The sequence below is a fragment of the Molossus molossus genome, unplaced genomic scaffold (genome assembly GCF_014108415.1).
Source record: "Molossus molossus isolate mMolMol1 unplaced genomic scaffold, mMolMol1.p scaffold_m16_p_15, whole genome shotgun sequence".
In the NCBI taxonomy this organism is placed as follows: domain Eukaryota; kingdom Metazoa; phylum Chordata; class Mammalia; order Chiroptera; family Molossidae; genus Molossus; species Molossus molossus.
The window spans coordinates 32134199-32151508 of NW_023425350.1; the positions used below are offsets into that span (position 1 = coordinate 32134199).

A 17310-nucleotide genomic window follows, 5' to 3' on the forward strand; every position below is an offset into this window, starting at 1 on the left:
AATATTTTTAGATAGCTACAAAATTTATGTTGTAAACATGGAGAAGAGAGACACTGGACTTCTTGAATATTGCTGTTTTAATGTCTACCATGGTATGGTTTGTAATCTTACTACTGTAGACCAGGGTCAGCAAACATTTTTTTTGTAAAAGACCAGATGGAAAATATTTTAGGCTTTGCAGGCTACATGTGGTTTCTGTCCATGTTCTTTGTGGGTTTGTTTGTTTGTTATCCCTTTAAAAATGTAAAAACAATTCTTAGTTATGGTCCATACAGAAATAGGCTACAGACCATGTTTTGTCCTCAGGCTATGTTGTTTGCTTACCAACCCCTGCTCTAGATCAGTACTGTACAAAAGAAATATAATTTGAACCATATATGTAATTTTAAATGTTTTAGTAACCATATTGAAAAAATAAAAAGAAGCAGATGTGATTAATTTTAATGATATATTGAACCAATTATATCCGCTCTATTATCATTTCAGTAGGTGGCACTAGCAAAATTTCAGTGGCTCAGTAACTGCATGTATTGGACAGCACAGCTGTAGAGCAGAGCTACTCAAAGTGTGGGCCATGAATTGATGCCAGTCTACATTTCATTACCAGTCTGTGATAAGTTGGGTATAGAAATTAAAAGCAAGCATTTAAAATATTTTATAGTGATTTGACAATTATTTTTATGTCTGTTCAATCTAATATATTTGCATTTCATGTCTTTTTTTACATTTCGTATTTCTAGTAATTTATTCTTATTATATCTTATAAAAGAATTAGTCTACGAAATTAAACAGAAACTGGCTCTTCATTACATATAGTTTAAGAGTCACTGCTCTAGACGGTCTCTCCTGAGATTCTGTGGGCCTCTTGTACATGTGGCAAAAAATAAAAAGATGAGAAATAGAGATGAGATTGTGGCACATTGTTTATTTAGTAGTATTTACACCCCACTACAGAGCAGTGTCCTTTTACTTGTCTCTTTTGGAGCTACCATTGAAATATCACCCAGAGCTTATAAAAAATAGCAGGGTTCATGCCCAACTCCAGACCTATTAAGTCAGAATCTCTTGGGAGGGTACCTGTGTGTATCATGTGGTTTCCAGGTGATTATATTATGCACCCTCATCCCACAAAAATTTGCTGTTCTTCATTTGGAAAGAATCACTGATCTGGGTGGGAGGGTCTTCTTTGTGGTACCATTTATCTCTTTAATAGTGAAAGGGGAACTTTCCAGTGAAATATGTCAGGTTGAACATTGGCATTTTATCTTTACTCCCTCCTGGAATCTCACTAAAACAAAAGGAATAAAAGAGGCATAAGGCATAAACTCACAAGTAGAAAGCAAATGAGAGAAGACAGAAGTAGGCCTGATTGGTTGAGTTTTTGGTAAAAGCAGGTCACTAGAAATTAACAACTGAGAAAAGTGATCTAAGTGCCTGCAAATGAGTATGTTGAAAAGAAGCAAACCAATTTACACTGCTGGCTCAGCAGTTAGAGGAACCAGCTACCTCAGAGGTAAGGTTAAAGCATGGAGCTGGAAACAGGAATGGTTGAAAGTATGTGTATCAGACTCGTACATGTTCTCCTTCACCCTGAGCATCCAGGAGACTAGTGTTCCTTTACCTTGGATGAAACTAGAGGGTCGAGCTGGGAGAAATTTAATCTAAGAGGTTCGTATATAGCTGAAGTTAGGACATCTTTGGTAAATAAGGACACTTTTTGAAAAAAACAGGGACTTAAGCGAAAGTTTGAATATTGAGGTTAAGACCACTATTCTCTTGCCCTGTTCTCAGAACATGGCAGTCAGGTATATACAGGGGTGGGCAAAAGTAGGTTTACGGTTGTGAGTACACGAACCAGTTTATTCTTGTATTATTATTTATTAATTATTGTATTATTGTTGTTGTTGTTAACCTATTTTTTACACACACACACACACACACACACACACACACACACACACCCGCCCCGTATGCCCCAGAGAGAAGATTGGAACATTTCTCTCTGGGATGAGCTAACTAGCAGACGGACTTGCAGATACTGACTTCGGGGGATTTCCTAATAAAAAATTTTTTAAAAACCCCACTTATTGCCTTGTCACCTTTGTAGTAAACCCAATCAGTTGACAAACACCCACCCCCTTAGCAAACAGAGCTAATGGTTAGCATGTCAGTGCTGATGGATAGCCAGGGCTTATCAAACACTTGTGGAAGGTCTCTAAAATAAAAAACAGAGACTTGGGAGAAAACATACTGAGAAGAAACAGATTAAAATATTTTATTTAATTTTATTGTTGAATTTATTACAGATGTCCCTCCTATTCTCCCCCATTGACCGCCCCCCATCTCATCCCCCTCCTGCCTTCCCCACACTATTGTCGGTGCCCCTTAGTTATGCATATATGCATAGAAGTTCTTTGGTTTATCTCTTCCTGCCCTCCCTCCCCCCTTCCCTTTGAGATTCGTCAGTCTAACAACCAACTTGTACTTCTTAATTCCTTCATTGTCATCACCCATCCCCCCAACACCCTCCCATTTGGCAAGTAACCAAAAGTTCTCTGTATGTATGAGTCTGTTTCTGTTTTGCTTGCTCATTTTGTTTGTAGATTCAGTTGTTGATAGATATGTATTTATTGCCATTTTATTGTTCATATTTTTATTCTCCTTCAAGAAGACCCTTCATGAAACATTTCATATAATACTGGTTTGGTGCTAATGTATTTCATTAGCCTTTTTTTGTCTGGGAAGCTCTTTATTTGACCTTCTATTTTGGATGATAGCCTTGCTGGATAGAGTATTCTTGGATTCAGATCCTTGTTTTTCATGACCTTGATTACCTCATGCCATTCTCTTCTGGCCTGTAGTGTTTCTTTTGAGAAATCGGCTGACAGTCTTATGGGAGCTCCTTTGTAGGTAACTAACTGCTTTTCTTTTATGGCCCTTAAGATTCTCTCTTTGTCTTTAACCTTTTATATTTTGATGATGATGTGTCTTGGTGTGGACCTCTTTGGGTTCATCTTGTTTGGGACTCTCTGTGCTTTCTGGGCGTGTATGTCTGTTTTCTTCACCAAGTTAGGAAAGTTTTCTATCATTATTTTTTCAAATAGGTTTTCAATTTCTTGCTCTCTCTCTTTTCCTTCTGGCACCCCCATGATGCAAATGTTGGTACACTTGAAGTGGTCCCAGAGACTCCTTACACTGTTCTCATTTTTTTTAAAATTCTTTTTTCTTTTTGCTGTTCTGATTGGGTGTTTTTGCTTTCTTATATTCCAATTTGATGGTTTGCTTTTTTGCTTCACCTACTCTACTGTTGATTCCCTGTAAATTATTCTTTATTTCAGTTATTGCATCCTTCATTTCTGACTGGTCCTTTTGCATGTTATTGATGTTCTCACTAAGTTCCTTGGAGGTCTCCTTAAGTCCCTTGAAGGTCTCACTAAGTTCCTTGAAGGTCTCATTAAGTTCCATGAGCATCCTTATAACCAGTGTTTCAAACTCTGCATCTGATTGATTGCTTATCTCCATTTTGTTTTGTTCTTTTTCTGGAATTTTGTTCTGTTCTTTCATTTGGGGCATGTTTCTTTGTCTCCTCATTTTGGCTGCTTTCCTGTGTTTGTTTCTATGCATTAGGTAGAGTTACTATGTCTCCTAGGCTTTGTAGGGTGGCCTATTGTTGTAGGTGTCTTGTAGGGTCCAGTAGCACAACCTCCCTGATCAATCCAGCTGGGCCCTCAAGGTACACTCCTAGTGTGGACTAGTCACCCTTCTGTTGTAATTGAGTCATGGTTGCTGTTGGCCCATCAATGGGGTGGGGGGGGGGGTTTACTCAGGCTGATCAGCTTCAGGGAGTGGCTATGCCCACTGACCACTGGCCTCTGACTCCCTTGGAGGATCAGTAGTGTAGGAGCCCAACACACAGAGCAAGACTTACTTCATCAGGGCTCTGGTACCCACTGAATCTGCTCATTGAGTGTGTCACTTGTGGAGGTGGTCAGATTAAAATATTTTAAATGTTAAAAAAAAGGGAATAAAACATTAAAATTTTTTGTATCCTTAGCAAAATGCAATACTACACCCAAGAAGTTAGAATAGAATGCTATTAAAAAGAACATTCAGAGAACAAGAAAATGATCTTAGAAATTAAAACAGTGATAGAAAAAATTGTAACTGAACAAAAAGTGTTGGAAAGTGATGCCAAAGAAATCTACCAGGCAGTAGAAAAGGAAATACAATATTGAAAAGGTAATACATGATAATCAAAAGATGAATTTAAGAGGTCTAGTATCTAATAAAAGACTTTCAGGAGAGAGGGACGGGGCAGTGGGAAGGACTTCGAAAGGGCCCAGCACAGTGAATATTAAAAAAAGGCCCACTCTGAGGATAAAGAGAAGCTATAGTTTTTCATAAAACAAAAACAGGTCACATAAGAAGATTGGGAATTGGTATGATATTGCACTTTTTGACAGCCACAGTAGAAGCTACTAGAACAGTAGAGTAATGCTCTCAAAATTCTGAAAGTAAATTATTTCCAACCTAGAATTTTATCAACGAGTTCAGGTATTTCTATTTCTTCTAACGTTGAATTTTAGGTTACTGAATGAGACTGTATGCATGTCAGTATTATACTCTTCAAATAATTTATTTGTAAAGTGCCAAACACTGCTTTAGATTTTTTTTAAAGGAGCAAGAATAAAGATGCCAAATTGCATGGTTTTTTGTTTTTATTTTGTTGTTATTATAGTATTATACTTTTTTTCTATTGCTCTATTTCTTCTAAGCTTTTCCAGGGTTAAGAATGAGAAGTTTAAAGATACCTTTTCATCCCTGGCTAGTTTGGCTTAGCAATTGGACTATCAGCCCGTGGACCAAAGAATCACAGGTTCGATTCTGGTCAAGGGCATATACCTCAGTTGTAGTTCGATCCCCAGCCCTGGTTGAGGTCGTGGTCGTGCAGGAGGCAACCAGTCGATGTGTCTCTCTCCTCCCTCTCTCTCCTCCCTCTCTCTCTCTCTCCCTCCCTCCCTCCCTCCCTCCCTCTCCCCTACCCTCCCTCTCTCCCTCCCACTCTATCTGAAAATCAATGGAAAAATATCCTTGGGTGAGGATTAAAAAATAAATAAAGACACCTTTTCATTTAAACCTAAATATTATATTCTGTTTCTTTCCTCTTATTTTATTTTCTACTAAAACTCCTTCTTCAAAAACGTGGGTAAAATTTGATAGATGGTAAGATGGGGAGGGAAGATCCGGAATTTTTACAAGTGACTGACCTGTAAGCTTTAGATTGCTGGATGAGTGGAGTAGCAGTCGGTAAGTGAAATGGGAAAGATTGTTACTTAAAGGTTTTGAACTAATTTTAATGTGTTACACAAATGTGGTCCTGCTTTTAACTTTTGAGAAATTGAATACATATATGTTTCAACAATACAGAATATATTTTCCCTTTTAATATTTGAGGCAAGTGCCTAAATTATTCTAAGTGAGGAGACAGTGTCATAAAAAAATTAGATTGATACTTAGGAAAAAGAAACCAGAGTTTGAGAGTGTTTATTTCCTTTCCCCTGAGTTCTGAGTATGCTCTCTGAAAGGAGGTGGGGAGTGAGGACGAGCTTGAACAGGGATGCAGTGCTACGAAGGCCCGGTGACCTCACAGCTGCCTGATAGGATGTTTGCCCTGTCACTTGAGTAATGTAAGGTGAATTCTTAGTCAGTATTGCTGAAATTTCCAAAGAGAATGAGTGGGTTCTGCCTTTTCTGTTTTCACACACTACTTTAACTTATTTTTCTCCTTTTCCTGTTTTGTTTTTAGATCTTATAATCAATGGATAAAGTGGGGAAAATGTGGAATAACTTCAAATACAAGTGTCAGAATCTCTTCAGTCATGAAGGAGGAAGCCGTAGTGAAAATGTGGACATGAACTCCAACAGATGTTTGTCTGTCAAAGAGAGAAGCATCAGTATAGGAGACTCAGCTCCTCAGCAACAAAGCAGTCCCTTAAGAGAAAACGTTGCCTTACAATTGGGATTAAGCCCTTCAAAGAACTCTTCAAGGAGAAACCCAAACTGTGCCACCGAAATTCCTCAGATTGTTGAAATAAGCATTGAAAAGGATAATGATTCATGTGTTGCCTCAGGAACAAGACTTGCAAGAAGAGATTCCTACTCTCGACATGCTCCGTGGGGTGGGAAGAAGAAACATTCCTGTTCTACAAAGACTCAGAGTTCATTGGAGACTGATAAGAAGTTTGGTAGAACTCGACCCGGACTTCAGAGGAGAGAGAGGCGTTACGGCGTCAGCTCCGTACACGACATGGACAGCGTCTCCAGCAGGGCTGTAGGCAGTCGCTCTCTCAGACAGAGGTTGCAGGATACCGTGGGCTTGTGTTTTCCCATGAGGACTTACAACAAGCAGTCAAAGCCTCTCTTTTCTAATAAAAGAAAAATACACCTTTCTGAATTAATGCTTGAGAAATGCCCTTTTCCTGCTGGCTCAGATTTAGCCCAAAAATGGCATTTGATTAAACAGCATACAGCCCCCGTGAGCCCACATTCAACATTTTTTGATACATTTGATCCATCCTTGGTTTCTACAGAAGATGAAGAAGATAGGCTTAGAGAGAGACGGCGGCTTAGTATTGAAGAAGGGGTTGACCCCCCTCCCAATGCACAAATACATACGTTTGAAGCCACTGCACAGGTTAATCCGTTATATAAACTGGGACCAAAGTTAGCTCCTGGAATGACTGAAATAAGTGGGGACAGTTCTGCAATTCCACAGGCTAATTGTGACTCAGAAGAGGACACAACCACACTGTGTTTGCAGTCACGTAGGCAGAAGCAACGTCAGGTTTCTGGAGACAGCCATGCCCACGTTAGCAGACAGGGAGCTTGGAAAGTCCATACACAGATTGACTACATACACTGCCTGGTGCCCGATTTACTTCAGATTACAGGGAATCCCTGTTACTGGGGGGTGATGGACCGTTACGAAGCAGAAGCCCTTCTTGAAGGGAAACCTGAAGGCACATTTTTGCTCAGGGACTCTGCGCAGGAGGACTACCTCTTCTCTGTGAGCTTCCGCCGCTACAACCGATCCCTGCACGCCCGAATTGAACAGTGGAATCACAACTTTAGTTTTGATGCTCACGACCCATGTGTATTTCACTCCTCCACTGTAACAGGACTTTTGGAACATTATAAAGATCCCAGTTCTTGCATGTTTTTTGAACCGTTGCTTACTATCTCACTAAATAGGACTTTCCCTTTTAGCTTGCAATATATCTGCCGCGCAGTGATCTGCAGATGCACTACGTACGACGGCATTGATGGGCTGCCTTTACCATCGATGTTACAGGATTTTTTAAAAGAGTATCATTATAAACAAAAAGTTAGAGTTCGCTGGTTAGAACGAGAACCAGTCAAGGCAAAGTAGACTCCCTATCCTAGATCTGCTTTCACGTGCATCCGGCAGTGCTCCTATAGCAAGCACACGTATCAGTGTTAGGTTTCAGTGCAGTGTGCACGCGCAGTGTTAGTATCTGTCAGGTGTGATCTGCCGTTCCGTACTCAGAAAAACGTGGTGCCTATTGAGACGACAGGATGGAGCTGCAGGTGTTCAGTAAGGCTACAAACATAGTTTGCCATTTTAGTTTGTTTTCCAATGGCTGTAGTAATTGAGTGAGGCAATTCTGGGGCATTTGCTATGAAGAATTTTATTTCTTACTGAAGAACAAATTGTTAATATTGGATGAGTATATCAACAGTGTGACTAATGTTTGAAATTATTTTTTTCTAAGAATTTTTCTATAACCTTCCAAAAGTAGTAATGTTTATAGTTATTATAAATCAAACTTTGGAAGTCCAAAAAAAAATAAAGACTGCCTTCCTTTTAGAAAAAAAATAAATGCAATTTTCTGGCCACAAGGGCATAGTGCAGTTCACTTAAGTGTTGATAAGTTTATAGTCAGTTTCTTTTTTCCTTCTGCAAAAGGTACTGTTACGTAAACCAGTTTTTCTAATAGTAGTTCTTAAAATTTCAGACTTACAAAGTTGGTAGAATTTTATTTAAAGGCCTTAGGTATTAATTTTTTTTAAATGAGTGCTTTAACTTAAAACACATTGGGAATAGCTGCTGCAATTAGTGTGTGATGTTTAAAGTTGACATGTGCGGTCTAGTTGATTTATTAAGGTTGGATCTTTTCTTGTGCCCATGATGAGTTTGTGAACCATGAAGAAAATGAGACTAGAAGATGCCCAAACAAGTCAGAAATAATAACTACAATGGTTACTGATGTTGAGATTATTGTTAAACTAATAATTTGGATGGCAGTATTTATCTCTTTGTTGTTAACGCTCACAGCTAAATTGCTTAAATACAATTTATAGAATTTCAGTGTAGTTCATTTTTAATGGAAAAATCTGAAACCTAAATTGCAGATTTAAAAGGTACTGTACAACCATTGTATCTGTAAATAACTTTACTTAGCACCTTTTTGTCACTTAGTATAGTATGCAATACTACTTGAGTGAGCTATTTTGGAAGTAATACCAAGTTCTAGTGTTTGCTTCTTAGTATTGAACTGAATGTACAGTTCTGTCCTAGACATTTTGCACTAAAGTAGTCAAAACCATTCTTGTGTCTTTTTGTTAATGTGCTCTGTACCACTGGTGAGTACTCCTTAGTTTCATTACCTGCTGCTACAGAAAGTTATTTTACATGCTGATGGCTATTGCCAAGGCTACCAGAAAGAAAAGCTATATTTGTATGCAACACTAACCCTTTGACTGCTAATGTATGTTTCTGCTTGCTGTGCCTTGTTATGGCTGCATTTTTGTGCTAATAAAGTATGTTTGGTGTTCTCCTTGTATATCTGCTGTTTTGTACATTTGCAACAATTTCTCTTGTAAATGGAATGGTTTGGGGTTTTTGAATAAGCTGTACCTGGCAACCTACTATAGTCAATGCAGAATCACTGTACAGTCTAATACTGACTTATTCTGAGTAAGCTAACTCTAAATTTAATGCTGTACACCTTTCCAATCATAATCACATGTGCTGTGGAACAGTATATATAGTTACTGCAAATTACTGTACAGTTTAGATTATAACAAAAAACGAACAGAGAAATGTTGACTAAACCTACTGATTTCTCTGTTTATAAGTGAAAAATGGAAACTATCAATGACATGTCGTAGTAAATGAGTATCTCTAGTCTCCTACTGCACCAGAAACAGATTAAATGAAGTCTTGTGAACTAATATATCAGCACCACTTTCTAGTTTGAGGACCATTTTAATTAACAAATGCCCAAAATGTAAAACTTTAACCAAAGATTTGTCCATTTTAAAGCAAAATGGGGATTGAAGGGACTCATAATTCCTGTTGTTTCTAATAGAAGTCCCTGAAGAACATATACCAAAGTGTTTGAGAACATCATCCAAACCTACTTTAAAGCATTATGTGCAATTAAGTTGTTATGACATAATTACATTGCGTAATTGTTGGGTTTGTTTTCTTGAGCTTATCATGTACCTGGAAAATAAACCTCTTGGAAATAAAAAATTAATACTGCTTTTTAGAGATGGACTATATATGCAAGGTCTTGTTTTAAAGAGGTAACTTGAAACTCCAAGAAAGCACTTGATGTTTTTATATGCTTGTAGCAAATTGGTGTTCTAATTGTAGTTTTATAGAAAGTATTAATGCTTTTATGTATTTCAGAACTTTATATGTTAAATGGAAATTGTTTTAAATGTGTAAATATTTAAGTTTATGTAAGCATGTACACACTGTGCTAAAGTCACATGTTTCAGTTTGTGTGTAATATTAATATGCAACTTTTGGTTTAAAATTTTTTCTTGAAAAATTAGTGGCTTACATTTTAAAAAAGAAAAATCACCAGCATGAAATTGCACCTAAGTCTATATTCACTGTGTCTTTTTCTGAATCCCATTGTAGTCCATCAACTAAATTTGTGTTTTTATGGTCTTTTTGAAGTGTATTTTAATGCAAACCAGGAAATTCTTTAGTTTGGACACATCTTCATCGTGAAGTCATTAACCCAAAGACAGATTACTCTGATTCTTAGGCATTTTTATTCTCACTCATTCACTTACTCGTATGTTCTCTCTGTGTATGCATATATGTACACAGACATACATGCGTTATGATGTTACTATTACTTTAGATAATAATATTGCCTTCTAATTTAAAATCATTCATAGGCCTTATTTCATATATACATTATCCTTGTACCATTCAAATTTGATTATCTGCACCTAAAGTTTAGTCTTGCTACTGTTAGTCTTGTTTGTAATACAGTCACCTTACAAAGAGAATGCATTTATCAGTATTTTCTTTTCTGGCTAAACAGTAAAAAAAAAAAAAAATTGAAGAAACAGTTTGATTTAAATACAGTTATTAACAGTCATAATTGATATTTCTCAGACAAAAATGTAGCCCAAGTAATTATACCCCACAACTGATCTGTTTCTTTAAGTTCTTTTAGAAGGTTTATGAAAGATTTATAATGACTTGAAGCATAAAAATTAATACTTCTGAGCTTCATTTGACAAAATTCAGTTTATGAACTTTTTTTATTTTACATTTTGATCTGGTTGCTATTCATTTTTATCCCAGGCTTTCTTTGCTCCCTGGTACTAAAGAGTAGTTTGGTAAGTTTAGTTGAGATTGGTCTTAGATCACTTATTTTGGCAGCAAAGACAGCTATAAAGTTGCTTTTTGGTCGAGGAAAAGAGGCTATGAGTGAGTCAGGACTCTCCAAGGAAAGATGCAAAGACTGTATTCACCCCTGGGAGTGTGTGAACAAGGCATATTACACAGTTCGCTCGCTTACTCTCCTCCAGCACACAAAGGGCTGACTCAGGTGAGAGGAGTTTCCAAAGGGGACAAGACTCCTTGGATCTACAAAAACTACATTCTCAATGAGGCTCAGGTTTTTTCATATTTTTTGCAACAGCTGATACAGAACATAGACTTTCTAAATGGTATGGCCTAAGGAGGTTTGGGGTGAGATTTTTATGGGAGGTGGTTGGTGGGCTTTGGGGGTAGATAGAAGGGGTTGCTTGCCATTGCAAAATGTGGATCAGTTGGAACAACTGTTTTGGTGCTTGGGAAGCTTGATTGAATATTTAGACTCTCTTCAGCCATTCATTCAACAAATATCCACTGAAGACCCATGTACCAGTCACCATTTTAGGTGATGGGTCTACATTTGGGCTGTAAGACAAAGTTATAGGGTCACTGGGGAATAGTGACCTTGAGTGGTGAGAATGACCAAGATCAAGGAAAAGAGCATTTGATGAAAGGAACAATAAAACAAAGTCTCAATGTAAGAATGAGCTTATATGCCGAGAAACAAAATGCCACCAAGTCTGGAGTCCAATAAGGGGATGATAGGTTCTAAAGTTACAGAGATTGGCAAGGGCCTAACCACTGAGGACTGTGAGTCCATAGTAAGGAATTTCTATCTATTCTGAATATGTTGGTAAATCAACCATTGGAGGATTTTAAGTAGGGAAGTGGCATGGTCTGCTTTATATTCCTCTGGTAGATGGAGAACAAGCTATAGTGGGGCAAAATGAGGGAGACACTTTTTGTCTGTTTTCTATACACATCTTTATATCAACATTTAAAAGAATTACATGCTCATTCTAACAGCCTTACCAGGCTTGACTACCCAGTAGCTCACACACACACAGGTACTTGGAAGTTATTGCACAGCTCTTGAACTGATCAAGTGAGGACAAGGGGCCACTTTGCCACAATCGACTCTGAATTCACCTTCCACAAGGACACCTTACCAGAAACAGGCTGCGGGGCAGCTGCACTTGGACCTTGCTCCAGACTATGAAACCAGTGATGGTAGCATGATTCTCATGGCTACTTTCACTTCAGAGTCATGTTTATTGAAGTGGGACTTTCTGAGTAGGTGAGAAGGTGGGAGCCAGGACTGGGAGTAGTCATAGGGAGACGTCAGATTCAGGATGTCTCTTGGTGGTCAAGCTGAGAGGATTTGGTAATGGAGTAGACGTGAAGAAGAAATAGGACACCAATTTTTGACCTGAGCGAGGATGGTGATGCCATTAGCTAGGATTTCAGAAAACCAACCGAGGAGCAAATTTGAGGGTGTCAATTGAATCCTGCCTTGAATCTGTTAAGTTTGATATTTCTACTCATTATCCCAATGGAGACACTGAGTAGGCAGTGGGATGTATGAATGTAAAGTTAAGGGGGAAAAGTAAAATATGGGGGGTTACTATGGATAGTATTTAAACCATAGGACAGGATGGCAACAGCTAGGGGTTTTGAATGGAGTAAAAGTGTTTCTTTGGGGGAATAAGTATGACAACATTTACCTTTTGTCATTTCAAGATTCTGCATCATTAGGGTCTTTTGTTTGTTTTTTAAGCCAACTACTTTTAATAGGAGATGCCTTTCAAAAAGTTTTAGAATACTGGAATCATAACCTTGCACTCAATTTTAAAACTTTCTGTCAAATTTGGTTATCATGCCTTTCATGTCAAGTTTACTTGTGTATTTTTTAGTACACATTTTTATATAAGAAATGCAAGTTCATTATAGACTATTTAGAAATTACTGAAAAGTATAAAGAATCAGTACCAAAAACAAAAAACCACCAGTCCCTATTATCACTTTCTCTACCATCATCAACCCCAATCCGCCCCTTCCCGACTCCCATCGTGTACTCTTCCAGCAGTATCTGCTATTAACACTTAATCCCTTCCACTACTTCCCATGCACTCTAACAGTTAAAAGATCAAGGTTTATAAAACATAGATAGATAATAACTTACAGAGATGGGAAGAGGCCTAGGACTCAGTTCACTTTTAGAGAGTAGCCTCAGACGTGCCCCAAATTCGACCCTTCCCCTGATCCAGCATGGACCTCAGTTCCTCGGGTCACTTCAGACTTCTAGGCAGGTCACTCAGTGGTTAGAGTAACTGAGATCGCAAAGGCTTCTTGAAATAAAGTTTCAGTAAAAGATGAGAACCCTCACCTCACAGAATTAGTAAACTAGTGAGTAAATGTATAGTAATATGAATATATGGAATAGATCAAGCAAAAAGTTACTAAGCAAAAACTGGTTGCGTGCTTGATAAGGAAAAACAAACGTGACTGAGGTGGAGGCGGGGTGATTTGATGTCTTGGATTTGTCTCATCACAAGAATATCTAGGAATTTGACTTAGCAGAAGATGATGGAGAGCAAGGTGGGGAAAGACAGAGGTAAGTAGAAACTGAAGAGGCAGGATTTCCATTACTTTTAACGTTTGAACTAGGCGAGACTGGAGTCTAGGTTCTTAAGCAAGCTAGAATTAGAAATTATGCCAAAAGCTGCAAAATGGATTATGACCGGCAGAGATTGGAGGCAGGAAGCCCTGTGGAATTTGCCTAGATCAGATTAATAGCACTGGAATGCAACTGAAAAGTAGATCTGAGAGAAGTTGCAAAAGAAAAATAGCACAGTTTAGGGAAAGGAAAAGCCAGCAGTTTGCCTAGGAGGTTTTTTGTTAAATATGTCATAGTTTCTCCAAATTTAAGCAACTCATAAGAAAGCCAAACTAATATCTCCCATTTAATAAAATATGTATCCTGTTTATAATACAAAACACTGTTTCATCAAATAAGGACAATATCACTCCTAGCTATCCCTATATAGAGAAAGCAGGAAGATTACATAAAATATAAATGTCAAGAGGTTTACTTGACAAACAAAAATGCTGAGAAAATAAGGCAAAATAAGATTTAAGAGAGGGTTATTAAATTGTATCCCCCAAAACCTAATGTCATTGGTGTGCAATAAGTTGTCATTTATAAGGAAACCAGTTTGACTCCAGGCTAACTGATACAAACAAGTTACGGTCTTACAGCATCTCATCAGCGTTATAAGAAACAATGTTATTTGAGGACCTGCTGTGGTTTTTCTCATTTCTTAAATTTAGTAAGTGAAACTGCTTTGTGTAGTATTACTGCCTGATACTATTCTTTCTCTAGGCATTTACTAAGCATCCCTCTAAATAGAAACCTAATATTTTAGGGTATTTTTTAACTTAATGTATATCTACCACAACAGTGAATTATTTAATATTTTCTCATCTGTCTTGAAATACATACAATTATTCATTTAATTTACTTTTTCCATGCTTCTACTTTTTAGGGTCAATTATTTTAAATTTATAGTCCTTTTTTCTTAAACTCTTTAAGATTTTTTTAAAAAATCAAACTGGAATAGTTTAAAACTTTGTCAACTAACTTTATGAATATTTTAGATGCCCTAGGGTGTAATGAAGATAGATTGAATATTAATAACATTACAGGAATAGAAAAATATTTTTCTATAGTAGTTCCAACATTGTGAGTGATAAAAATTTGTAAATTGATCTTTAAATTAGTGTCTTAATATTTAGCCATTTCTTTCCTAATAATAGGATTAGAATGCTAAAGTTAATTTCTAAAATTTGGCTATGCTCAATTTCTCATCCTTTGAGCAGATAATCTGAGATGCAGTACAGTTTACTGATGATATGAATAAAGTAAATGTAAGACCTACATTTGATCTATAACCAGTTCTATCAGGGGCTGGGAAACATACCTAAAATAATGTTTTCCTGGCCCAGCAAACAAACCAAAAAATTCTGATGTAGCAGATGGGTCATTATGTAATGTGGAAGGATTACCTCAGCTGCCTGTGTCTAATCTTCTACTTGTCTTTGATACCTGACTGAGAGGGGGTAAGTAACTTGTCCAAGGTCACAGCAAAAGTGAATGTCGGAGGTAGAATTCAAACAGACCTGAGGCCAGAACCTAAGTGCTTACCCCAGCCTTGTCAGATCCTAATTTTCGTCAGCCAAATTTATATTTCTTTGGACACTATTCCCTTTTTACTGTCTCCAGATGTCAATAGATCATAAATAACTGATAAAAATAGATTCTAAACCATTGATAAAAGTGTTGAAAAGAGCAGGACTCTAGAGTCTCCCTGATTCACATTCTGCGTCTGGGGCATGCCTCCGCCCGTTTCTCCAACTTGACCTAGCACCCCTCCGCCCTCACTCACTGCTCTCCTGTCCCCTGGCCTTCTCTAAGGGCCCCAACACTTCAAGGTCGTTCCCACCCCGGGACGTCTGCACATGTTGCTCCCTCCCGAAATTCTCATCTTCCCACTCTTTCACATAGCAAGATAGAGTCTTCTTATTCTTTATCCCTAAACCTAAATCTCATCTCAGAGAGCCCTGGTCATGGCATTTAAAGGAGACTTTCCCTTATTATTCTCTATCTTTGCCCCCTATGGTTTTTTTCATAGGTTTTATTACAAAAACTTGCAAATATTTATTTGGGTTTATGGTTTTGACTCTCCCTCGTAACTTAAAACAGAGATTATGTCTACTTTGTTTGCTATTTTATCCTCAGTGCCTAGTAGGGTGCTTAACACAGTAGATATTTAATATTTGTTATAAATTAATGAATTAATAATCCACTTACTTGTATTTATTTCTCCATTTTATTGACAAAAATATGACAACTTTATTGCATGTTCTTCCAAAAATTAGATTGCTCTACCTATTTTCATAATCTCCTGTTGACTTACTTGTTTTGTCCTATGCAAAAAGATAAGGTTGATTTAACATGAATTGTTGGTGAGCCATGGTAGTTCCTGGAGATTACCACTTTCTTTGCTAAATTCTCACAAGCTCTACCTTTAGTGATCCATCCCAGAGTGTTGCCCAAGATTATGCCAAGTTCATTGGTCCGCAGTTTGTGAAACACCCTGCCTTCCCTTTCTTAAGGGTAGGATTCTAGTCTTCCAGCATGCCTTCCCTTTTCCTCCACACCTCTGAAGACTCAGCCTTCAGAGACCTTCACTGCAAACTCCTAGTTCTCTGGAAAACTAGAGACCAATCTAAGAAAACCTAGACTAATCTAGGTCAGGATATTTGAGCATATTTATAGCAGCTATCTTTTTTCTAGACTCTCTTCGCCCATTTGGACCATTGATTCCTTCTTGCCAGCACTTGTCCCGCCTTTTTCAGAAGAGGTAGAAATGTAATAGGAATTGTGTAGCTGAGTTTTCCCATCATTAACATGCCATTGACAGTTTCTTTATCCATCATCTACTTACCTCAAATATAACAAACTGTATTTGTGTTTAAATCAAAGTACTTTCCCTAGTGGTAAGATTAGATCTCTTTGTCAACTAATTTGGATCAGCATCTTTAAACATACCATAGCTGTGTAGCAAAAACAGGTAATTAAAGTAGTTCCTCTTTAAAAAACTTGCACTTTAAATGAAATACACTGTTGTAGATGTTAAAAATACACCTAGATACAGGTCCCCCCACGATCGAGAAGTACAGCATTCCTATGAAACCTTTCATAAACCAAAATGGTAGAAAGCAAAGAAGCAATTATCTTAACACACGTCTTGCTAACGGATGCACAAAATAAATCAAGATGAAGCACAGATGCTCACAGACACAGATCAAATCCTATGGCAGCTTGATGCTGAGGTGTCCAAGGTCGTTCCTGGAAGGAGCTGGGGGCACCATCTCGCTGCTCAGGGTGGGCGTGGCCTCCAGGATGGCTCACTGCAAAATAAACGCTGAATGCTCCTTATTTTTTGTCTTTTATTGCAAAAGTGAAAATCTTTGGATTTATTTCAGTTAGCAAAAAAACAGGTAATAATGTAGGTCTCTCATAAAAGCAGAGTGGAATAATGTGAACTTTTGAAAATACCTGTATTTGAAAGAATACAGAGCTAAATCTTTTATCAAAAGCAGACAATTGGTAATATGCCATATGTGAGATGTTTGAAAGTTGTTTCAGATAGACTTCCTACAAAAAATAGAAATTGGCTTTTTTGCCTGAATATCCAGAATGCACGGCCCTGGAGTGATGAAATCAAATGAACCCATCTCTACTTCCCCTCCCCACTTCATTTGTTTCCCCAATTTTGTTTTCATACTTAGGGTTCAATTCATCCTCCTTCTTTACATGTTGGTATTTTTTTAAGCATGCATATATTTTTCAAAGTTCTTCGAGTAGCTTCTAGTGAGTTCCAATACAAAGAAGATAAAAGGATAGATAGATGGACTAGATTAGATAGCTAGATAGACAATCATAGTAGTTGTTTTTATACTAGCACCTTAAAGCTATTTAGAACTTTCAGTAAAGCCACGGAAGAGTGTGCATTTGAAATGGAGAGATCCTCAAAGTATGATATTGTGTTTTCAAATGGATCGTGCCTACAGTCTGAGTTCACTGCGCTGCACTG

The 17310-nt window shown here is 37.6% G+C and overlaps 1 protein-coding gene across 2 annotated transcripts in view; it reads left to right on the plus strand.

The window, feature by feature from the left end:
* Positions 1-9911, plus strand: part of SOCS5 (suppressor of cytokine signaling 5) — a 63337-nt gene extending 53426 nt beyond the window's left edge. For both annotated transcript variants that reach the window (XM_036263230.1, XM_036263231.1), the window contains exon 3: positions 5807-9911. In XM_036263230.1, the coding sequence (XP_036119123.1) occupies positions 5819-7429 (1611 nt within the window). In that variant the 5' untranslated portion in view covers positions 5807-5818 and the 3' untranslated portion in view covers positions 7430-9911. The remainder of the gene's footprint in view (positions 1-5806) is intronic.
* Positions 9912-17310: the final 7399 nt, after the last annotated feature.